At 38.7% G+C, this 25918-nt stretch overlaps 1 protein-coding gene across 1 annotated transcript in view; it reads left to right on the forward strand.

Annotated features, from left to right (window-relative positions):
- Positions 1-25918, forward strand: part of MTREX (Mtr4 exosome RNA helicase) — a 122068-nt gene that overhangs the window by 40555 nt on the left and 55595 nt on the right. The window contains exons 11-16 of the mRNA XM_032145182.2: positions 1907-2038; positions 4469-4548; positions 5804-5914; positions 8316-8417; positions 13606-13731; positions 21984-22134. Coding sequence (XP_032001073.1) covers positions 1907-2038; positions 4469-4548; positions 5804-5914; positions 8316-8417; positions 13606-13731; positions 21984-22134 — 702 coding nt within the window. The remainder of the gene's footprint in view (positions 1-1906; positions 2039-4468; positions 4549-5803; positions 5915-8315; positions 8418-13605; positions 13732-21983; positions 22135-25918) is intronic.

Genomic DNA, 25918 nt, shown 5'->3' on the forward strand with positions numbered 1-25918 from the left:
TTTACATACTATAAAATTCACTCATGTAAGTATACAATTCAATACTCATGTAAGTATACAATTCAATACTCATGTAAGTATACAATTCAATACTCATCTAAGTATACAATTCAATACTCATGTAAGTATACAATTCAATACTCATCTAAGTATACAATTCAATACTCATCTAAGTATACAATTCAATACTCATCTAAGTATACAATTCAAATACTCATCTAAGTATACAATTCAATACTCATCTAAGTATACAATTCAATACTCATCTAAGTATACAATTCAATAGTCTTTAGTATATTTACAGAGTTGTGCAGCCATCACCACTGTCTAGTTCCAAAATGTTTTCGTGAACCCAAAAAGAAACCCTGTACACATTAACAGTTATTCTCCCTTTTCCCCCAACCTTTCCCTTCTCATCCCCTAGACTTAGCCAATCATTAGCCTGTTTTCGATCTCTGTGGCTTTCCCTTGTCTGTGCATTTCATATGTTTGTAGGAACCGACTTCTTTCACTTAACGTAATGTTTTCAAGGTTCGTTAATTTTAATTTTTTTTCTTTTTTTTTTTTTTTTTTTTTTTGAGACAGTGTCTCGCTCTGTCACCCAGGCTGGAGTACACTGGTGCTGTCTTGGCTCATTGCAACTTCTGCCTCCTGGGTTCAAGTGATTCTCCTGCCTCAGCCTCCCAAGTAGCTGGGATTATAGGCACCTGCCACCATGCCCAGATAATTTTTGTATTTTTAGTAGAGACGAGGTTTCACCATGTTGGCTAGGCAGATCTCAAACTCCTGACCTGAAGTGATATGCCCATCTTGGCCTCCCAAGTGATGGGATTACAGGTGTTAGCCACTGTGCCTGGCTGGTTTGTTCATTTTATGCTATATGTACTCATTCATTTTCATGGTTAAATAACATTCCATTGTATGGATATACCACATTTTGTTTCTCCATGCATCATTGGATGGACTTTTGGGTTTTTGTAGTTTTTGACTGTTAGGAATGCTGCTGTAAACATTGATGCATGTACTATTTAACACAAGTTTTTGTGTGAATAGGTGTTTTCCTCTGGATATGTACCTAGGAGTGGAATTGCTGCGCCATATGGAAAGTCTATGTTTAACCTTTTGAGAAACTGCCAAAGTATTTTCCAAAGTGGCTATACCATTTTACATTTCCTTCAGGAATGTATGAGGGTTCCATTTTCTCTATATCCTTTGTATCACCGTACTCCTCCTCCATAGAAACAGAGGCATCTTTCTGTAATTACAGCATCCCTGGGCTAGGTAATGAGTAATTGAAACTCAGATTATGTATTTTGCCCTGATTTCCCATTTGGGAAGATGGTGGTATAATTTGATAGATCTAGTTTTTTCACATATAATTTTTCCACGATACTTAGTATTGTGTGTCTGATTATAGTCATCCTATTAGATGTGAAGTGGTATCTTAATGTGGTTTCAGTTTACATTTCCCTGGTGGCTAATGATGTTGAACATTTTTTTATGTGCTTATTGGCCATTTGTATATCCTTTCTCTATTTTAAAATTATGGTTTTTTATTGTTGTTGTTGAATTATGATAGTTCTTTACATATTCTGGATACTAGACCCTTATCAGATAGATGATTTGCAAATATCTCCCCCCATTCTGTTCGAGGTTGTCTTTTTACTTTATTGATGGTGTCCATGAAATCACAGAAGTTTTTCACTTTGATGAAGTCCAGTTCATGCATTTTTTTCCTTATGTTGGTTATGCTTTTGTTGTCATATCTAATAATGCTTTGTCGAACCCACGATCAGGAAGATTTATTCCTATATTTTCTTTTAAAAGTTTTATAGTTTTAGCTTTTAAATTTAGATCTGTGATCTATTTTGAGTTAATTTTGGTGTGTTGTTTACTCTTTTTGCAGGACCATCAAATGTTTTCAAAATTGTGAAGATGATTATGGAAAGAAATTTCCAACCTGTGATTATTTTCAGTTTTAGTAAGAAAGATTGTGAAGCCTACGCACTTCAAATGACCAAATTAGATTTCAACACGGGTACTACATCATTTCAGTATCATTTTAATGTTATGTGAAAATGAGTGTAAAATATATTTCTAGTAATATTTTTATCTGTTGCATATTACTAGGATATGCCATTCACCTTACATTTACAGCAGTACTCAGCACATTTGTAAAAGCTTTAAAGGCCCTTGACTTATACTTTCTTTCCTTTCTTCTCCTTTTATTGAAAGATATGGTACATTGTTCTATTTAAAATTCAGAGAACCCTATGAAAAATATTAGAATCATGCCTTCTTATACTTTGTTACTGTAAACTCCTCAGTTACTGTGCTATTTGACCACCTAAGGGTAGGTCTCGTAGCTTGGTTAGACCATCTTCTATATAGAAAATACCATGCTTCATTCTCACTGAAGTCTAAACCAGTAAGACCTGCCCTTTGCTTAACTGTTTTGTAATTCTCAATCAAAGTGATATAACTTCTAGCAAATCGGTAAATTATTCCTATACATTAATTGCAAAAGTAATTCACTTGAAGTCACACAGTTAAGGCAGTAGCACAACCTGGCTGTCTTAGTCCATTTTGTGTTGCTGTGACAGAATAGCTGAGACTAGTCCATTTTCACGCTGCTGATAAAGACATACCCGAGACTGGGCAATTTACAACGAAAATAGGTTTAATGGACTCACAGTTCCACGTGGCTGGGGATGCCTTACAATCATGGTGGAAGGCAAGGAGGAGCAAGTCACATCTTACGTGGGTGGCAGCAGGCAAAGAGAGGGAGCTTGTGCAGGAAAACTCCCATTTTTAAAACCATCAGATCTCATGAGACTTAGTCACTATCACGAGAACAGCACAGGAAAGAGACACCCCCATGATTCAATCCTCTCCTACTGGGTCCCTCCCACAACACATGGGAATCATGGGAACTACAAGATGAGTTTTGGGTGGGGACACAGAGCCAAACCATATCACTAGGTAATTTAGGAAAGGCAGAAATTTCTTACAGTTCGAGAGGCTGGAAATCCAATTTGAGGGACCCAGCACATCTAGTGAGGGCCTTTTTTGTCGTGGAATCCCACGGCTGAAGACAGTAGGGCAGGAGAGCATGCAAGAGAGAGAGTGGGAGAAGGGGGCTGAACTCATCTTTTTATCAGGAACCCATACCAGTGATAACTAACCCACTCCTCTGATAAAGGTATTAATCCATTCATGAGGACCCTGTCTCTTAAAGGCCCTCTCTCAACACTGTTTTATTGTGGATTAAGGGGTCAGCGTATTAACTTTAGGGGGACACATTCAAACCAAACCACTGGCCAAGAATTGCAGTGTGCTGAATACCAACCGGATTATCTTTCAACTCTGCCTTTTACACATGTAATCCAGTACAGTGAAAAGTAAATAATATCTTCAGTCATCCAAATTTAAATTTCAGTTGTACTATTTTCTTTATCAAGGCAGGTTTTGTTTTTTTATCTGTGCATTTTAAGGCTAATTCCTACTTTTCCATGAGTAAAAGTAACAAATGACAGATAGCTGACATAGCCTCCTAAAGCCACTAATAGTTTGTGTTTTTTTAAAGACTGAATTGTTCTGCCCATAAATGTTTTCTCTTACCTACAAGTGCCGAATAAACTTAAAGTTGCAGGGTTGCATACTGATTAATTTAACAAATATTTATTCAGTCTAACAAATACTTACTCAGTGCATATTATTTGATAGACACTGTACAAGAAGGCAGTGCAATGGTTAAGAAAGAGCATGGGCTTTGGAATTGTTTTTCCTCAACAGTTAATAGTAGTGCTAATTATGAAAAACTAAGCTTCACTTTACTTAGTAGTAAAATGTAGATAATAATAGTTCCTGTGTCCTGTAATTGTTAGACTTAAATGTTGTATGTAAAGCACCAGATGTGGTTATTGTTACTATTTTTGTAAGACAGTACTTTTTTTCCATGAATTAAGTCTACTAGATATGTTTTGAAAGGCAGAGAATTATATTGATTATGTGGTAATTTTTATCTACTTTCTCCTTGACCATCTTAAATGCCGCCTCTTTACTTTTGCTCTTTAAAGACTTTTTTTTTTTTTCTTTCTGAGACGGGGTCTCACTCTATTGCCAGGACTGGAGTGTAGTGGTGCAATCATGGCTCACTGCAGCCTCAGCCTCCCGGGCTCAGGTGGTCCTCCTGCCTCAGCCTCCCAGGTAGCTGGGACTACAGGTGCACGCCACAATGCCTGGCTAATTTTTTTGTATTTTTTGTAGAGACAGGGCTTCGCCATGTTGCCCAGGCTGTTCTCAAACTCCTGGCCTCAAGCCAGCCACCTGCCTCAGCCTCCCTAAGTGCTGGGATTACAAGCTTGGGACACCACGCCTGGCCTTTAGATTCTTATTCTTTGTAATGTGTGAAGTTTGGTATCACTAACTCATTTTGATATTTCTGTACCCTTGAATTTTCTCCTAGATGAAGAAAAGAAGATGGTTGAAGAAGTATTCAGTAATGCAATTGATTGCTTATCCGATGAAGATAAAAAACTCCCTCAGGTGAGTTTTCAGTATCAGTAGATAAAAGTGTAGATATTAACAGATTGCATATATTCACTTTACGTTGCTTGGTTTTATTACTCTATTGCACTTTTCACACACTGCAGCATATGTGTTGTGATATGCACTTAATGATACTTTGACTTTTACTTTAAACTTCAAAAAGGCAATAGGAAGAAAGATTTGCTGCCTAAAGAAACTTTTCTCTGAGAGCTAGCATGGTGTGAAAATTACTGCTAGTGTTCTCAGTATTACAGAATTTTTAATGCTAGTTTTAAGTCATTAACTTTTTTAATCCAGAAGGCTACTGCATAAAATAAGAGAGAACACTTACTGAAAATCATGTGTTTGGTGAGGAATTTAACACACCTATTTTGCCTTAATCCAGTGTATTTTTGCTTTGACTGTTGAAATAGCCTGGGAATTCCAAAATATGCTGATGCTTTTGTGCCACTTCCAGAGATTCTGATTTAATTGGTCTGATGTACATCCTGGACATCAGAATCTTTTAAAGGCTCCCCAGGTGATTCTGCTGTGCATCCAGAGCTGAGAAATAGTGCTTTAGACTGGTATGAAAGTTTTGTTGAGTGAAAAGAAACATTGGGAGATCACCATACTCTCCTTTACAGATGAATGCCTTGATTTGTAAGGGATTTTTCGTAGGACTGTGGTAACATGTTTCTGCTATTCGAAAAGGGTATTTAATGTATAAACTTTTTTGTAGTTTTTCTTCCTGGCTGAATTATTAGTATCTAAGGGCTGAGCCATGTTTTTATACATCTTTGTTATAGCGCACTTCTAATAGTATTTAATGGCGTTTGATAGATTGTTAAAAGAATTCTTCAATAATTAATTTATTTTTAGATTAAGTACATATTCATGTTAAATACGTGTTATAGTGATTTATTTTTTGGGGGTTTGAGTTGCCAGTATCTTTTATTTTCTACAGGCAAAAGCTCTTCCCTTATAGCGTGTAATTGTTTTTTGAGGAGATGAAGTGATGCTGGAAAATTTAAGGCAGCAAAGCATTTGTAAAGTATACTTACTATATGCCTTTCATATGAGCTAGGCCAGAATTATATTGAATTTAATAATTTGTGAGAATATAGGTTTGAGTTTTGCTTTTATTCTGGAAGGATTTCATTAAGTTTCTTTAAAGAGAAAGCATTCTTTACTGTTTTTCTTAATTTAGTTTAACATTTTAAAAATCCTTTTCTCACATCATTATAAAATCAGTGTTATTCCAAAATCACAGGTAGAACATGTACTTCCTCTTTTGAAGAGGGGAATTGGTATTCACCATGGTGGTTTACTTCCTATTTTGAAAGAAACTATAGAAATTCTCTTTTCTGAAGGATTGATAAAGGTATGGTTTTATTTTTATTTTTTATGCCCCCATATCGTGTTGTATGAAGAGTTTGAAAATTGGAGAACATTGTTTATAGGCAATATGTGTATTTTTAACAAGGCTTAATGACTTAAATAATGAACTTGATTTTTATATATGATGTTATACTTAAATAAATCTTGGAGTATAGGTAAAAAAAAAACCATTTGTTTCCTTTCTTCAAGAATGTAGTGGGCCGGGTGCGGTGGCTCACGCTTGTAATCCCAGCACTTTGGGAGGCCGAGGCGGGTGGATCACGAGGTCAGGAGATCGAGACCACGGTGAAACCCCGTCTCTACTAAAAATACAAAAAAATTAGCCGGGCATGGTGGCAGGTGCCTGTAGTCCCAGCTACTTGGAGAGGCTGAGGCATGAGAATGGCATGAACCGGGGAGGCAGAGCTTGCAGTGAGCCGAGATCGCGCCACTGCACTCCAGCCTGGGTGACAGAGCGAGACTGTGTCTCAAAAAAAAAAAAAAAAAAAGAATGTAGTGGTGGCAGGGTGCAGTGGCTCATACCTGTAATCCCAGTACTTTGGTAGGCCGAGGTAGGCGGATTACCTGAGGTCAGGAGTTTGAGACCAGCCTGACCAACACGGAGAAACCTCGTCTCTGCTAAAAATACAAAATTAGCCAGTCGTGGTGGCGGGCATCTGTAGTCCCAGCTACTAGGGAAGCTGAGGCAGGAGAATCACTTGAACCTGGGAGGTGAAGGTTGCAGTGAGCGGAGATCACACCGTTGTACTCCAGCCTGGACAACAAGAGCAAAACTGTCTCAAAAACAAGAACAAAAACAAAGAATGTAGTGGTAACACTATTGGATACCACAGAATGTTGCAGAAGGTGTATTTAATTACTAAACCTGGGGTTGTAAACTTCTTTCTGCATACAGAATAAAAGGATTAGTTTAGAGAAGACAAGGAAATTGCTGGTTAGACTTAGGGAAGAGAGTTTTTTGAATATTCTAATTTAAACCAAAGAGCATCTGATTTACTTTTTTTAAATGATATTGATATCTATACCGAGAAATGGGATATTAAAAATGGGAAACAACATCAAAATGTAATCATAAGTCTATATGTGACTCATACTTTTTTTTTTTTGAGGCGGAATCTTGCTCTGTCACCCAGGTTGGTGTGCAGTAGCACCTCTGCCTCCTGGGTTCAAGCGATTCTCCTGCCTCAGTCTCCCAAGTAGCTGGGACTACAGGAGCGTACCACCACGCCCAACTAATTTTTTTTCTTGTTTTTTTTTTTATTTTTTATTTTTAGTAGAGACGGGGTTTCACCATGTTGGCCAGGCTGGTCTCGAACTCCTGACCTTAAGTGATCCTCCCACCTCAGCCTCCCAAAGTGCTGGGATTGTAGGCTACCATGCCCAGCCTCATATATTATGTTTAAAAATTATTAGAATTTTAAAAATCAAATGTGAGATTTATCATGAGAACCTCAGCACTAAGTAGAATATTTAAGATAAATTTACTTATCTTGAAGAACATATTTGAAGTCATTTAGATCAAGAATTGGTCAGTATTTATACTTAGATCCTGGTATGTCCCTTCTAGATTGTATATTTTGCTGAGCCCTGCTTTTAAAGGATCTTTTAAAAAATATACAAGCAGTACTTGTTGGGTGTAAAATTCAAATAGAGCAGTTGTATGGAAAGTAAAAAAATGAAAGATCATCCCATCACTTACCAGAAATATCTACTAGTATACATACAAATAATGCATTAGTCATTTTGTAAACAACAAAAAAAGTCATTATATTACCCCGTTATATAATTTGTCATCGTATGTCAGATTCTTCATTCTTTTTAATGAATGAATAATATGCTATTGAGATGATGAACTAAAATATTTTTACCTCTTTCCTAGAGAATTTAGTACTTCAGTGACTTTGCTTATACATATATCTTTTTGTACCTAAACCGCTATTTTTGTTGATCTTAGAAGTGAATTACAGAGTCAGTGATTCTAGTCTTCCTTGAGAGATCTTCTAATACTGAAGTGGTCCTCAAAATCACTGCATCATCAGTTGCAAAGGCCAGGAAATGTGTTTGTGTTCAGAAAAATATTCTATGGCCTAAAGCTTTGTTCGTAAGACCAGTGTGTATTCTCTCTGGTTGGCATTGTTAGAATTTAAGAAAGTCTGTTTTCCCTGAATTACCAAATTTCTGGGCTATGAGAGACATTAAATGTTAATTAATAATTTTATATATAAAATACGAAATAGGTTTGAGAATAGCATATTTGTTATTTTTGTAGGGTCTCATTAACTAATTTTAAAGATTAATAATGCATTTACTTACACTTAAAAATTATAAAACTAGGTTTTCAGCTTAAAATACATGTTTGATTATAGAATTACTTATTTACTTAGGCCTTATTTGCCACGGAGACCTTTGCTATGGGAATTAACATGCCAGCTAGAACTGTTTTATTTACAAATGCTCGCAAATTTGATGGGAAGGATTTCCGATGGGTAAGTAAAGCAATTCATATATCAAAATAATTTTTGTCTTTGTTATACTACAGATAACTGGCTTACATAGTCTTTGAGATTTTAAGTCCCACCTACTTAAGAACTTGAACCTGAGCTAATACAATTTCATCAAGGTTAAACTTTGGCTCTTGGCCATTTGTGGTGGTTTAGGCCTATAATCACAGCACTTTGGGAGGCCAAGGTGGGAGGATGATTTAAGGCCAGGAGTTTGAGACCAGCCTGGGCAACATAGCGAGACCCCATCTCTACAAAAAATGCAAAAATCATCTGGGAGTGGTGGTGTGCACCTGTAGTCACAGCTACTTGAGAGGCTGACGTGGGAGAATCACTTGAGCCCAGGAGGTCAAGGCTCCAGTGAGCTGTGATTGCACCACTGTACTCCAGCCTTGAAGACAGAGTGAGACCCTGTTTCTGAATAAATTAATTAATTGAACAAACCTCCTTTCCCTTAAATTTTTATCCTAACTCCTTCACTCTCACCTCTCCTTCAAAAAAGATTCCTTTAAGTGAAGGAGTTTGATGATAGGAGGTTAAGTGTGCAAGTGATTTATGAATGCTTTAAATCATTTTAAATATGTCTAGAGTTTTCATTTCTTAAAGTTTAAGGTATTAAAGCACCACTACAGTGGCTGTAGTTGCATCTGTTTTGCCCTTCAGATTTGAAAAAGAAGTTGTAACAGGTTTGCACACATGTCCAAGGCAGAGGCAAAGAGAGAAAGTTGGGCGCATAGGTGAAACAATAAACTGGGGTAAAAAGCAAATCCTTAATCCCAAGGCAACTACTCCATTTAGTAAGCAATTACCAAACTTAAAATATGAATTTAGAACTCTGGTAGATGACTGGGATGCTGAAGTAGAAACAGAGCAAAAAGACAATCCAAACTTGTTTCTCTTGACAGATATACAATAAAATGTTATGCTGTAAATACTCTGAGAAGTATGTACAGGGATATAGCATAAGAAAGGAAGTCAGTTGGGGGTCAGGGAATGCTTCATAGAAAGGCAGTCGTTAAAATAAGTAACAGCAGATGAGAATTTGCTAAGCAGAGAGTAGAACATTGGCGGGGGTGAAAGGAAAGTGATGGAACAAAGATTTCTAGTTTGAATTCACATAGCCTGGCTTTGGGGAAAATTGTAAGTAGTCCTTTATTTAACTTTTTATCTTTGAAATTGGCGATTCTCTCTGCTTGGAGAAGTTTCTGAAAGGAATTACAAATCATCAAAATGCTGAAAAGTACCCTCGCTAAAACTGTAAATAAAGGTGAAACATTTTTCATGATGTGTTTTATTTTAAAATGTTGGATGCTCTACAAAAGAGAAATACGAGTATGGTAAGGCAGTGACATTTCTGGGCCAGGACTTCTTGGACCAGGAGGGCCTGGCCCAAGGCTGCCTCTGGGAAAAGCTGAGTGGAGCTGCTGAGTGGGAGCCAAACCCTCTATGCTAGCAGGAACTCTGCTGTCTGGCTAAGGCTGGGCCCCAGCCCCTTCCTACCCAATAAAGGCAGCTGTGGAAAGAGGGAATTTGGGTTCCAGCCTGGTTTGTGGTGGGGGGAAGGTACTATGACAGATTTGAGGATGATTTCTAGTGGACAGCAGTCAACCAACCCCACCCCCCTCCCACAGGGACTCCCTCTAGCCTGAGACTCATCGAGGTCCAGACCGGAAGGCTAATGCCATGAGAGGAAGCAGGCACTGGGTGGGTTGGGCAAAGGAAGCTCTGAGAAGGTCAGTGCCCAGCCACCCAGGGTTCAGAGACATTTCACACAATATGATTAAGTTTCAGGGAGAGATGCGTAGAAGCTCTAGAGAAGGAGAGAGTTAAGCAGCCTGGGACCCTCCCTCACAAAGCAACTCTTTCCTTCCTGCTTCCTTGTGGAGGACAGTGGGTGTGCATGATGGGTGTGCATGATGGGTGTGCAGTGATCACTCCCAGGCTCTCTATACTATGCCAGATGCCAGATAGCACCTTCATGCCACTGTAGAAGAGGGAGCAGTAGAGCCTGATGGGAAAGGGCTATGGGCCATATCAAAGGATTGAACCAGGGCTGACAATGGAATCCTAATGGTGAACCTCCTGACCTCTGCTTTGGCCCCCAAGGGTCCCATTCCCCAGGTAGCAGCAGTGGGACTCCCTTTAACCCCTCCACTGTTAGGAAGGCAGCAACTGGGGAATGGAATGGACATCCAAGGGGGAAAGGGAGGTAATGGTGGGCTCTGCAAAGAAGGCACTGAGGGTGGTAGGCTGGTGGGCCAGGGACCCTCTCACAGTCAGAGATAGGCTGGAGCCTGGGGCATCCCTGCCACCAGCATGGCCACACCATCTAGAAGGGTTAAGGTCCATGCTGTTGCCCTACCACCAGAGCTCTTGGTGAATCCTGGGGCCAGGAGATGTCTTTGCGGGGGCAACATAAAGAAAGAAATGTCTTGGCTGGGAGGTAGGGGACTGTTTGGATCTAGCCAGGGGCTACGAGTCCAGTCAAGGCATAAGCTTTGTGTTTACCTGGGCCTCCCACTGGAGCATAATCTTAAGGATCAGGGAAGAAGGCTCTGTGGAGGAATGGGGGTTAGTTCTAGAATTAACTGTCCCAAAGGGTCCTGAGGCTATAGAACACTCGTCAGCCAGCACTGCAGCCCCCACTTGTTCTGGGGAAGAGTCAAAGGGTTAGGGAGACCGTGAAGGCCAGGTTCTGTCCTTCCCCCAACTCATACCAGAGCAGTTTCCCACCAAAGTGGGTGTCAGTGCCAGACCAGATACCTCATTCAGGGAGTCACAGACAGCCCTCTGTGCCACCTCTACTGTCACACGTGGCCCAGGCCCATGGCGAGGAGTGGGGCTGCTGAAGGCACAGAGAAGGAAGTGGGACCAGACATTCTTCACCTTTTGCTTGCTGTGTAGACCTATTTCCAGAGAGGGTAACAGGCCTAGATGGCACAGCAATGAATGGCCAGGCTGAGATCATGCTATGTCTGTACCACAGCCAGGTGGGTCAGCCACTGTACTGTTGGCTGGTAACGCAGGTTTGAGGTTCTGCAGCTCAGGCTCTTGCATGTGACCCAGCTTGGAGCCTGTCAAGTGGCTTTAACACGTGGACTGGGCATATTTGGTGTTCTGGCAGTGTGAGGAGGCACATTTGAGGAGGTATTGGGAGATGAACTGGTGCAGATACTTCATGGATGAAGAGGCTGCCGTGTTTACCACCCACAGGTGTCTCAGGGCCTGCAGTGTAGTCATATGATCTGCAGGGTCCGCTGTCAGCAGGTAGTCAGTGAAATCCTTAGCCAGGTTGGACATACTGGGTAGCCAGGGCTCATTCGAGTAACTATACTTGTCTCTGAGGCGTGATTGTTGTCCCCCAAGGGCATAGTACTACTCAGCAGGATGTAGACGATGATGCCTGGGACCCACACGTGCACTGAATGGTGTAGTACTTGCAGGCCAGAACCTCTGGGGGCGGGGGGAAATGCTGGTGTGCCACAGGTGGTCTTCATCAGGCATTTGTAGTTGTTGCTATTCTTGTGGGCACTGACCAGATTGAAGTCAGTGATGATGATCTTGGAGTCAGTGCCTGGATGGTGGTAGAGCAGATTCTGAGGCTTGAGGTCTTGGTTTGTGATGCCCAGTGCATGCAGATACTGGATGCCATCTAGCACCATCAGCAGCATTCACATGGCGTCATGCTCAGTGAAGGAACCCTTGGTGATGATGTGGTTGAACAGCTCTGTGCTGCAGGGATCAGTTGTATCAACATATATACATGCTCCTGCATCCTAAACACCTCCACCGGCTGGACGATGTTGGCATGACGCACCTGGTGCAGCACACACAGCTGTGACTCCCACACCTCCTACCCCTCCTGGTACTTGATCTCAATTATCTTGATGGTGTATGCTGCCAAGTGACTCAGTGCTCCATGCATACCACTTGGCAGAATCTCCTTTGGCCAATTGGGGTCTTCATGTCATACTTAACTGTCATATATGGGTCAAACTTGGCGCTGTATTTAGCCACCCTGGCTGTGTGGTCACGAGGGAGGCTCTTCGTGGCCAGTACTGGGGACACTGTGCATATTGACTGGCTCCTGGAAACCTGCCTGCCTCTATGATGAAGTGCTTATACATACCACTCTGAGTGCCGCTGAACCGCTGCACCTTCTTGACCAGATCCAGCTAGACATTGTTGGATGGCTTGGGAAGGACCTTGCTTTTCCCTGAGCCCGTCATGGACATAAAGGCATCTTCTCCAGTGAGGCTGGTGGGATCTGCTCTGTAGGCAGTGTTCCATCTATACTTCATACAGGCAGTGGGCTTTCAGCATCTTAGCAGCTCTGTTAACCATGTGTGAGCTAGGACTGCCACCACCATCCTCAGGCATCAGCATTGTGACCTATAGTTGTTTTTAACTCTTTTTGAGTTACAATTTTTTAAAAAGAATCTGGACCCTTTCCACAGGAGAAAAGTACACATGTACTTACAGAAAAAACTTTGCCCAGCGTTGAAGTGGTTCAGTGGTGCCCTGAAAGCCTGTATACAGGAGGCTAACCTTCCTCTATCAGGTTGTTCCTGGTGACAGACGGACTCAACCAAACTCCAAGCATACATACCAAGAAAATAGGAATTTTGTTTTTTCAAAAAGCATGAATTATAGTCATCTCATTTTGCAGATTCAGAAAGTTAATTATGATCAAGTCAGAATTGATATTTGGTTGAGTTGGGGTCATTGCATTCTTAGATTTTGCTGTTTTCCAGAATATCCAGCTCAAAGGTATTTTTTACTGCCAGTGAATTAGCCAGTATTTCTCAGAAGCTGTCATATATTTGTAAGCATAATTAACAGTAATTGGCTTACTGTGAAAAGCCAAAATTTTTAAAAGCCTAAATTTTAGGCTTTAAATTTAGATTAAAAGCATAAATTTTAGATCCAAAATGATAATAAGTCTAAAATTTAGTTTTGTTATGTCAGCGTGATGTGGGTTTGAAACATTATTCTCACATGTTTTGCATTTTTGTGCTTCGACTTTAACTCTTCTAAAACCTCATGTTGTTTTTAATCATGTTTCCTTTCTTAGAGTTTATGACTTGTTATAAATTTTACAAAAAGAAATTTTAAGAATATGTTTTTTACCAGTTTTTTTCCTAAACTCTGAATTTTAACTATGTTCATTCAGATTTCTTCTGGTGAATACATTCAGATGTCTGGTCGTGCTGGAAGGAGAGGAATGGATGATAGAGGAATTGTAATTCTTATGGTAGATGAAAAGATGAGCCCAACAATTGGAAAACAATTACTTAAGGTAACTACATTAAGATTCTGTACCTTTACCAAGAATTCCAGAAATATACTTCAGGAGCCATTTCAGAATTGGTTGTGTCAGTCAGACACCTAAGTGAAATGAGTTAATATACTAAAACTATCTGGGCTTGGGAAGATGGAAGGGTGTGATTACTCAAAATACCAACATCTTGTATCCTACTTCACCTAATAGGTGGAGAGCAACTCATGTAATGGATAGGGTGTGAAGATCTCCAGAGAGGGCAGAAATGTTTACTTTCTCCTTCAAATTTAAGAAATCTCTTTATTTGACCCATCCACTGCACAAGTTGTTCTTTATCTGGTAGAATAGAAAGTAGGGCAAATCAAGTGTTTTGGGCAGGCAATGAGCTTCCTCTACCTTTGCAAGCCCAGATAGCTTAATAGGTTAATTCAGCAATCTACCTTTACAGTTTACCCTATTGATTATAAATATCCCAATCATAAAGGACACATTTTAAGCTTTATTGCAGATTAGACTTTTATTTTGCTTGCTTAGTATTTATGCTTTGGATGGTCTAGGATTTTGTTTTGAAGAGCTTCTCAAGGAAGTTTGGCCTGTTTGCTTTTTTTCTTATCCGTATAGAGAAAAGTGTTAATAAGATAGGAAACTTTAATTAAAAACACAAAATTACTTGCCAGCTTATTAGCTACTTAAAAGTAGCTACTTCAAAACATGTTAAGACACACTTAGGTCAGTATCTATGAAACAGATTGTGTGTCTTTAGACTTGGGAACTTTGTGGAGAATTTGAGATATAGTCATAATGAAGCTTGGTATGTTGAAGCAAAATTGATGAAGGCGTGTATATCTTTATATGTCTTTACATGAGTGAAGACAAAGCTTCTCTGTACGTATTCATAATAATCATATGGTGTCTTATTTTCAACTTTAGAGATTAACACTTGGAAACCTCTTTAGTGCTTCATGAAAGGAAAATTAAACAGGCTGAAAATTTGTATTTTTATTCTTTTCTCTAATTGTGCCAGATATAACACATGCTATTTTTCTTTCCTTGTACTGTGTGTATGGAAAGAACAGAATCGGGTTGCCAGATTATAGGAGGTAATATTTTAATGACAGCATCTGGTTCCTTTAGTGCAGTTTTCATTCCATTTACTTGACGTTTCTGGATTCATTACCTTGTTAAGTGTAAAGTTGTATCACCTTTCACTGCATTTTTAAAATTAACTTTTCTAATAGACTTATTGAGCTATAATTCACATACCATACAAGTCACTCATTTCCATGGTTTTTAATATATTCATAGAGTTTTGTCACCATCACCACAATCAATTTTAGAATATTTTCATCAATCCAGAAAGAAACCCCTGTACCTATTAACAGTCACTCTTCTTTCTTCACAAGACTACCCCTACCCCAAGCCCTAGACAACAACTAATTTACTTTCTGTCTCTACGGATTTGTCTGTTGTGGACATTTCATATAAACAGACTCGTATAATGTGTACCCTTTTGTATCTGGCTTTTTTTCACTTAGCCTAATGTTTTCAAGTTTTATGCACGTTGTAACATCTATCAGTACTTCATTCCTTTTCATTGCTGAATAACATTTCATTGTATGGGTATGCCAAACTTGATCTGTTCATCAGTGGATGGACATTGGGATTGTTTCCATGTTTCGGCTATGGTGAATAATGCTGCTATGAACTTTTTTTTTTTTTTTTTTACAAGTTTTTACTTGAATATGTGTTTTTTTCCTCCTGACTGTGTACCTAGGAATGGAATTGCTGAGTCATAGAGTAAATCTATGTGTAACGTTTTGAGGAACTGCCAGACTGTTTTCTTTAGTAGTTGCACCATTTTACATTCCCACAAGCGTTATATGAGGCTTCTAATTTCTTTACATTCTAGCCAGCACTTGTTAGCTGCCCTTTTGGTTAATAGCCATCCTTGGGGTATAAAGGAGAACATTTCACTTTGAATATTATACAGTTTGACTGATTGAAAGGAGTACCTGTTTGTGTGTCTGCATTTCTAGGCATATTTCTTTTATCAAGACTGGCATGCAACTTTTTTCCTCTAGGTTTTTTTCCAGGTAGTTTTACTATCATTAAGGAATTTATAAGCAGCTTATTCAGTATTTGTAACAACTAATACTTACTGAATATTAAATATGTTCCAAATATTAATTACGATAATTATGTTATTATCTCCATTTTATAAATACGGTGTGCAGAGGTTAAAAAATTTGTCCAGAGCTATGTTGTTGTTAAATGGCAAATCCTGCTTTTGAACTCGGGCAGTCTGATTTCAGAGTTTATGCTTCTAACTACCATATGGTACTGCTTCTCAGTACCTCTTGCAAATAGATTTTTCAACTATTAGTTTAAACACAGTTTGACATGAGATAACAGTTTGTTCTTTGATGTACTTAAAGTAGATAGGCTAAAAAATAGTCATGTCAGGTATATTTTCTTATAGGCAAAAATAATTGATCATTCTTAAGTAATTTCAGAACTTTAATAGAAATACTGAGTACTTAAAGTCATTTTCTCAAAAATTAAAATACGTAGCTTCTTCATAGTCACCTTATATGTAGAAATAGTAGGTTTACTTTATACATTAGTATAATTCAAGTCTATTTGTCATTTTTAATTATTTTTCCTATTGGTGTTAGAAACATGGCAAAATACATGTGTTTGTTGCTGGTTGGAGCTTTCAGAATCTCAGTACATTCACACACACACATATTTATATATTTGAGCATGTAAATAATTTAATGATTGTGAATTTGAAATATTTTAATAATTTTTTTCCGTCATTTTTATGGCTTGAGTAATTTTTTAACTTGGTCACTGCAGCCTCCACCTACCAGGTTCAAGCGATTCTCCTGCCTCAGCCTCCCAAGTAGCTGGGATTACAGGCACCTGCCGCCACGCTCAGCTAATTTTTGTATTTTTTTAGTAGAAACAGGGTTTCACCATGTTGGCCAGCCTGGTCTCGAACTCCTGACCTCAGGTGATCTGCCTGCCTCAGCCTCCCAGAGTGCTGGGATTACAGGCATGAGCCACCGTGCCCAGCCTTTTTTTTTTTTTTTTAAGTAGAGACAGGGTCTCCCTTTGTTGCCCAGGCTGATCTCGATCTCCTGGGCTCAAGGGATCCTCCTGTCTCAGCCTTCCAAGGTGCTAGGATTACAGGCATGAGCTACCATACCCAGCCTTGTTGTTTTTTTTGTTTTGTTTTTTTGGAGACAAGGTCTTGCTCTGTTGCCCAGGCTGGAGTGCAGTGGTGCAGTCTTGGCTCACTGCAGCCTTGACCTCCATGGCTCAAGCAACCCTCCCACCTCAGCCTCCCAAGTAGCTGGTTTTTTTTTTTTTTTTTTTTTTTTTTTGTATTTTTTGTAGAGACAAGGTTTTGCCATGTTGCCAAGATTTTTTGAATCCGGTCAATCATCTGTGCTGGGATTACAGGCATGAACCATCGTGCTGGCTGGCTTGGCTAATTTTTAAAGGAGCAATAGAGAAACCTGTTCAATTTTTCCAGTCCTGCTATTGTTGAAGTATCTGCTATTAGCTTAAACAGAATTTGACATAAGGCAGCAGTTTTTTTGTTTTTTTTTATTGTTGTTGTTGTTTTTGTTTTTGAGACAGTTTCTTGCTCTGTCACCCAGGCTGGAGTGCAGTGGTGTGATCTTGGCTCACTGCAACCTCCGCCTCCTGGGTTCAAGTGATTCTCCTGCCTCAGCCTCCCAAGTAGCTGGGATTACAGGCGTGTGCCACCATGCCCAACTAATTTTTGTATTTTTAGTAGAGATGGGATTTCGCCATGTTGGCCAGGCTGGTCTTGAACTCCTGACCTCAGGTGATCCACCCACCTTGGCCTCCCAAAGTGCTAGTATTACAGGCATGAGCCACCACGCCCAGCCAAGGCAGCAGTTCTTCTGATAAATTTTTGATTACTTGATATGAGCTATAAAAAAAATCAGTTTTCATAATGTTTGTTCAAATGAAAAGTTGAGTAATTGAGAAAGTGTGTATTATTAAACAGCCTTTCAGAAAGACTGGTGAGTGCATCTTTTATTTGTTAGCGGTTAAGTATTGTGTTTTTCCAGTATAACTAGAAGAAATACGTGCTCCAATATAGTGCCCATATTTTCCAAAGAATGTAAAAATATCACAGTACTTTGAGTAAATGTTATTATTGGTTTTATCAAAATAAAACCATTTCTATAATTTCTGAAATGACTAAAACATACTAGTTACTTAGAATACATAAAGTGCTCATTTCAATAGTATGATACTTCTAGTCAGTGATGTGTTCATTTCAACAATGAATCAAATTTTCCTGAATTGAAGGAAAAATAATTTTGACCTTACTGGTTATCTAAATTATTTGTAAATATAAGAAGCACATACCTATTCTATTAAAGTTAGTTCTGTAACTGTACATAAGATAACAATGTACAGGCCTTCTTTGAAGAAGTGGGAAGACTCACATTTATTTATTTCTCCATCTTCCACCTTTATGGTTCATAATGCAAAAATATTTAGCCTGTTAATTTTTAGAACTACTCGCCTAAATGAACCATATATTCTAAAATGTAAGAGATCATTATATTAGTATTTATAAAATATTACAAGAGCTCTTCTAGAAAATTGGTATGTTTGACTCTCAATCTTAGTATCTTTTCAGTAAGCAAATCAGCAAAAAGAAATTCTTCAAAGTTTTCCTGGAATCCTTCAAAGTTTACATAATATCTTTATCATTGGTTACCTGTCTTGTTTCAGTTAAATTTTAGGTGATCCTCTTATTAGGCTGTCTCTTGATACTTTGTTTTAGTTAACTGATCAAATTAAATACATAAAAAGAGTACTTGATCAACACTTAAAGAGTTCCTATATTTTTAGTAATATGAAGGATGCATTGGATTAATAGGTATATAAAATAAGTTCCAATATGACTTGCCCTCCATGAAGACTTTAAGCTTAGATACTGCTAGATTTTAGCTCCTACTTGTTTAGTCTTTTTTTTTTTTTTTTTTTGAGACGGAGTCTTGCTCTGTCCCCCAGGCTGGAGTGCAGTGGCGCAATCTCGGCTCACTGCAAGCTCTGCCTCCCGGGTTCACGCCATTCTCCTGCCTCAGCCTCCTGAGTAGCTGGGACTACAGGCGCCCGCCAACACGCCCGGCTAATTTTTTGTATTTTTAGTAGAGACGGGGTTTCACCGTGTTAGCCAGGATGGTCTCGATCTCCTGACCTCGTGATCCGCCCGCCTCGGCCTCCCAAAGTGCTGGGATTACAGGCTTGAGCCACCGTGCCCGGCCCTACTTGTTTAGTCTTGGCAAGTCCCTGCACCTCTGTAAGCCTCTGTTTCTTGTTTAAAATGGAGACAGAAAACTGTTATGAATGTTGTGAATTGAAGATTTAGTATTTATTTAGTACAGTGAGTGGCATATGCTAAGCCCTCAGTAAATAGTGATCATTTCTAAACTTAAGGAATATATTTACATTCATGCATAGAAAGCGAACAGGAAGCAATATATGGCCCAGTGCTAGAATATAAGTTCTGATAATTCTAGTTCAGGGAAATCTGAGATGATTCTGGACTAGATGGTTGTGGTTTAAGGCTTTATGGAGGAATGTAGGTGGGGCAAGCTCCAAAGGAATGGAATCAGAGTGGGGGTTACATTTTAATTTTCATGGCTAAAAAGAAAGAATGATACTTTAGGAAACAGGAGAGGCTTTCGCACTGAGAATTAACATGTATTTGGATTTCTTCGTTTTGCTAAAACAAAGGATTTGTGTGGATACTTATAGATGAGAGACATAAGCTTATTAACTTGATTGCCAATTGAGTGTTCAGTTCTGAGCCTCAGTATTTTCCATTTTTACCCTTATCTTTAGAAAACAATAGAGTTTACAACATGTCCAGTACACTTCTGTGTGGTGTGTGTTTGAGAAGTGAAAGTTTCTTAACACACTTCTGCTATGATGTATTATGTTATTTTCCATTCTATTTCGTTGGGGAAAAATAAAATGAAATTTGGTATAAACTACGAAACTGATTTCAGTACCTACAGGGACTTTAAGTAATCATATATTATTGCTGAGTAGGGTAGTATGTCACAGTGAAAGCATGTTTAGGAAGATTCATCTGGCAGCAGCAAGTCAAACTGGAAAGGACATTGAAACGAGAACAGTTATGACGGTATAGTAATCTAGGTGTTAGGATGGTAGTTGTCATAATCTAGGTATGATTTGATGAACCTTTGGACTAGAGTGGTGGCAGTGGTAAAGAAACAAAAGGACTAATCTAAGACAAATTGAGTAAATCTGCAATAATTGATTAAAAAGGGAGAGATAACGCAGAATAAACAAACTCCTAAGCTGGAATTTAAATGAGGAACTCATTAACCATTAATATATGTGAAAGAGAAAGTTGGTCAGAAATGAGGAAGAGCAAGAGAGAGAAATTTCATTTTAGATAGTGTAGTGATGTTATTTATCATCCAAATTGGGATACTGTCAGAGTGAAAGAGGGGACTATTAGTAATTACACTGGTACAGCAGGTGTAAGTTGGAACTATGCTGGGCTTACTTGGATAGAATGTCAAAAAGCCATGTTGAGTTTCAGGTGACTGAGAATTTACATGGGTGTTTGTACAGCAGTTGGGAATATAGAAGCAGAGCATGGGGTTAGAAATAAACATTTCTTATATTGAAACCCGAGATTTCTTAGTGGACATAATCATAGAAGAAAAAATAACAGGAAAGTCTGCAAACAATGTGTTTGCAAAATTATAAAGTAGCTGAAGTTCTTTAATCTCTCTTTTCTCCAATAATCTGGTTTTCCTACTAACTTCACCACTCCTTTTGGCCCTATTTTTAAGGAAAGTGGGTAAAGATCAAGGTTTTAGGGACTTACTGTCTCCCTAAAGTACGTGGCTCTTGAGTTTTCAGGAACTAAGAAATATCCTTACTTGAGACGCAGATGAGAAGTCTCCCCTTTTTCTGCATAAAATCATGTCTGCATACATTTAAAATTCTGGATTTCATAAGGTTGTCTTGTGGACTTCAATTTAAGAACCCAAGAGTACTCTAAGAGTATTTGTGTATTTTGCTATGCCATTTAGAAATATGTGGCCTACATAGTGATACTGCACTTCTAAATGTTTCTACATGTATCCTCCAAGAATTTGGTCATTCTCTTATTTAAATAACTACACAACCATTTTCATACTTCTGAAGCATTTTTATTAAAAAATACTTCTGAAGGCCTGGGCGCGGTGGCTCATGCCTGTAATCCCAGCATTTTGGGAGGCCGAGGTGGGTGGAGAGGTCAGGAGATCGAGACTATCCTGGCTAACACACTGAAATCCCGTCTCTACTAAAAATACAAAAAATTAGCTGGGCCTGGTGGCACGCTCCTATAGTCCCAGCTACTTGGGAGGCTGAGGCAGGAGAATTGCTTGAACCCGGGAGGCAGAGGTTACAGTGAGCTGAGATCATGCCATTGCACTCCAGCCTGGGCTACACAGCGAGACCCCATCTAAAAAATAAAAAAATAAACTTCCAAAGAGACACTGCTGAAAGAGAAGTTTATGTGTGAAGGAACTATTTTGGATATAAACCTTGTGAGTTTAGGTTGCATTATTCTACAATAAAATTCTACAGTATAACTTATTTTACTGTCTAGTCATTAGTCTAGCTCTTGAGTAACAGCCACAGTTAGGAAGACAAAAAGGAATTAAAGTGTAGATAAAGAATAGTCTGCCTATAATCCCATCATTTTGGGAGGCTGAGGTTGGAGGATTGAGCCAACCCAGGAGTTCAAGACCAGTCTCGGTAATACAGTGAGACCTCTATCTCTACAAAATAATAAAAAATTAGCCGGGGATGGTGGCACATGCTTGTAATCACGGCTACTTGGGAGGCTTGAGAGTGGAGGGTTGCTCGAGCCCAAGATTTCAAGGCTGCAGTGAGCAGCCTCGCAGTAGGGGACCACAAAGAGCAATCCTGTCATATGCTTAGAGGGCAGAGAGCTACACATTTGGCAAACAGTATTTTAAATACTTTCACACTGATTTTTTTTTCTCTTCACTTTCCCAAAGACCAATGGTTTTATTTTGTATTGGTCAACTAAAGGATAGAACTAATACATTTCTTTAGTATTTCTTAATGTAGACTATGTTATTAAGCACTATAGTAGGTTAAAGGTACTTGTGTAAATTTATTTGGAAAACTACAAAATTGACATTTTTTTTCTCTCTTAGGGCTCCGCTGATCCTCTAAATAGTGCTTTCCATTTGACCTACAACATGGTTTTGAACTTACTACGTGTAGAAGAAATTAATCCTGAGTACATGTTGGAAAAATCCTTCTACCAGTTTCAGCATTATAGAGCAATTCCAGGAGTAGTAGAGAGTAAGTATAAAATACCATAACAGAGCTTAGTGTTGCTAGGAGACTAACTAGCAAAATGTCTGCATTATTGGCTGCTTTGGCTTTTTTTTTTGTAAGGTAAATTTTGGTTCATACGTAATGGACTGCACAACTGTAGTCTGGTCATTGTAACTGAACAGAACATTTCAAAATGAAGGAAAGAAAACGCTGGCAGGAGACTTTTCTATAGTTGGCTCAAATTTAGTATAATTCTTGTCTTGTGCATATATGTCATATAATTCATGGTCCTGAATAATGAAATAACACAAAGCCTAGTATATTAAAACTTGACCTGTAAGAAGCACATGCGGCTGGGCGCAGTGGCTCATGCCTATAATCCTAGCACTTTGGGAGGCCGAGGCGGGTGGATCACGAGGTCAAGAGATTGAGACCATCCTGGCGAACATGGTGAAACCCCGTCTCTACTAAAAATACAAAAAATGAGCTGGGCATGGTGGCGGGCTTCTGTAGTCCCAGCTACTTGGGAGGCTGAGGCAGGAGAATCGCTTGAACACGGGAGGTGGAGGTTGCAGTAAGCCAAGATTGCACCACTGCACTCCAGCCTGGTGACAAAGGGAGACTCCGACTCAAAAAAAAAAAAAAAAAAAAGAAGCACATGCGTATTAGCCTTGTCCTTTCACCATTTCTCATTATGAAAGAGTGCCCTGGCATAAGCCTGTGAATGTTTAGGGAAATATAATGCTTTAACTTGGATTAGAGTTTAGCTTTTTGGAATCTTCAGTTCTTAATATTAAGGTAATGCTTACTAAAGCACAAAAAGTAAATGTCCTATGGTAATTATGTTCAAGTGGAATTGTACATTGATTCTTACCTTAGAGGGTAGTGTGACTGTTGGTCATAAGAGCTGATTAAAAGCTAAAATGGAGGCAACGATTTAAAGTACTGGTTGTCACTTGAATGTGAAAAAAAATAAATCACTGGTTTGGATAAATCTTATAAAAATATTGTGCGTAGTCATCGTAAAAAGGAAAAAAATGTAATAAAAGATAGAGGAAAGTTAAAATCATTTGTAATCTCACACAGAAATAGCTACCCAACCACTGTTAACACTTTGGAGTTTTTCTATTTTGTTTCACGAATAAGTTTGCTTTTTAAAGGCAAAATTAGATGTGGAGTTTTTGTAATAATGATACTTATACTGGTAATGATAATGCTTATAATTAATATCATTTGTTAAATATTTACCTTATGCCTAGCCTTTTATTAAATGCTTTGTATTTGGTAGCTCATTGATTCTGGCTTTTAAAGTTTTAATTTCGGCTAGGTGCGGTGGCTCACACCTGTAATCCTAGCACTTTGCGAGGCCCAGTTGGGCAGATAACTTAAGGTCAGGAGTTCAAGGCCAGCCTGGCCAGCATGATGAAACCCCATCTCTATTAAATATACAAAAACATTAGCCGGGCATGGTGGTGGGCACCTGTAATCCCAGCTACTTGGGAGGCTGAGGCAGGAGAATTGCATGAACCCGGGAGCAGAGGTTGCAGTGAGCCGAGGTTGTACCACTGCACTTCAGCCTGGGCGACAGAGCGAGACTCCATCTCAAAAAAAAAACAAAAAACAAAAAGTTTTAATTTCATGAAATCATGATTTTTAATGACTGAATAATATTTCAATTTTATAACTGTATCATGATTTATTTAACAAGACAAATTGGAGATTCCTTTCTATCATGAGTATATAGGACAATTCCACTCTTATTTTACTTTATTTTAGATGGGGTCTTGTTCTGTCGCCTAGGCTGGAGTGCAGTGGTACGAACACAGCTCAGTGCAGCCTCAATTTCCCAGGCTCAATTGATCCTTCCAGCTCAGCTGAACTATAGGCATGTGCCACCATGCCTGGCTAATTTTTGTATTTTCTGTAGATACAGGGTTTCACCATTAATAAAGTGATGAGAATAAATGTAGTAATCTAATTGAAAAAAAAAAATCAGAGATGACAGTTTCTTAAAATGTGAGCTGGATGATCTCAACACTCACCTTTAGTAAATTTCCATAAGCAGATTTTTGAATATTTCTTTAAAAACCTTATAACATGACAAATGTATAATTTCAAATCATATTACATTTTATTAATTTCTTGTAAAAGTTATTAATAATGCCCCTCGTTTGGCAGATACACTATGGTCTTAGCAAAGAGATAGAAAAGTACGATTCTAGTCTCAGAGAAGTGTATTTTAAAAGAGCTATAAATCCCCTTCTCCCACCAAAAATTGTATTTATAATAAATTTTATTGTATTGTATTAAAAATAAAATTAATAATCAAGATGAACAAGGTTTAAATACACTTTGGATTTGAGTGTGAATTAAGGAGGTATTAAAATCAGATTAGTACTTAGTATTAATTTTACCTTATATCATGGAAATTTCAGATGCTGTTGTTGAAACAGGTGTAAGATTACAAGCTAGTTTAATACTTAAAAAAGGAAATTAAAGTATTCCTCCTAAGCAGTTAGCACAGTCATGCATGAGTAGGATAATTATACATACATGCACAGCTAGCAGTTAGACTGCTTTGGAGACTGAATAACCAAGTGAAACAGAAGTGTATATTGGTGCACCTACGTTTATTTTGTTTCTTTTTCTTTTTACATTCTGATAAGCAGTAAATTACTTCTTAAAAGCATCCCTGGTACAGTGGAGGATAGAGGGAAAACTCCCAAGTATTATCCCGTTTTTTTAAAGCCTGTTTTCTGACTTCTGGCTGGACCCAGAGATTGTTCAGTATGACTTAGAGCAGGATTCTACTACTCACTTGAACTTAAACATTCCACCATTTCTCTGAGAAATTAAAAAGAAAACCTTTTACCTGAGGAATGGGAGCCCCTTTCAATTTTCAGGCCGAGAAAGTAATTTGAAATATAACCAACGTCAAGTCTCAAGTCTCCTACCCTTGGAACTAAATAATTACCTTTTGAAGCCACTGTATAGCCAGTCACTAACCCGTGTTATTTCTGTTTACCAATGAGAATTCCTGACAGCTTTTGTAATCTAGCCCCTCTTCTAATTCATCTCTTTTTCTTTTCTTTTTTTTCTTTCTTCTTTTTTTTTTTTTTTTTTTTTTTGAGACGGAGTTTCATTCCTGTTGCCCAGGCAATGGCAGCAATGGCACGATCTCGGCTCACCGCAACCTCCACCTCCCAGGTTCAAGTGATTCTCCTGCCTCAGCCTCCAAAGTAGCTGGGATTACAGGCATGCACCACCACGCCCAGCTAATTTTGTATTTTTAGTAGAGACGGGGTTTCTGCATGTTGGTCAGGCTGGTCTTGAACTCCCAACCTCAGGTGATCCACCCACCTCGGCGTCCCAAAGTGCTGGGATTATAGGCATGAGCCACTGTGCCTGGCCCCGATTATCCCTTTTTCTTTAGAAATTTGAGCCCCTCTTTTGTCTCTAGAGCACTTCCCGAACTTAGAAGTGTATCTCTGGCTGCAGTCCTCAGCCTTGGCCCACATAAACTGTTAATTTTGCCTCGGTTTCTTCCATTTAGGTAGACATTTCCATCTCATGTCCTCTGTCTTCACAGTCCCCAGCTTTTGTGTTTTGTTTTTTCAATGTGGTTCTGACTTAACCTTTTAAAAGGATTGTGAGTAACATGATCTTTGCTCACTGGCATTGCTTCTGTATACTTGTATCTACTTGGAATTGAATTATCCCTGCATTTCTCTACCTCTGGTTTTAAAGGGGCAGGCTCTGTTTTTCTAACTACCTGAAACCAGTAAGTAAAAATACTGTCAAAAGTATA

The sequence above is a fragment of the Hylobates moloch genome, unplaced genomic scaffold (assembly GCF_009828535.3).
Source record: "Hylobates moloch isolate HMO894 unplaced genomic scaffold, HMol_V3 SCAFFOLD_23, whole genome shotgun sequence".
Classification (NCBI taxonomy): domain Eukaryota; kingdom Metazoa; phylum Chordata; class Mammalia; order Primates; family Hylobatidae; genus Hylobates; species Hylobates moloch.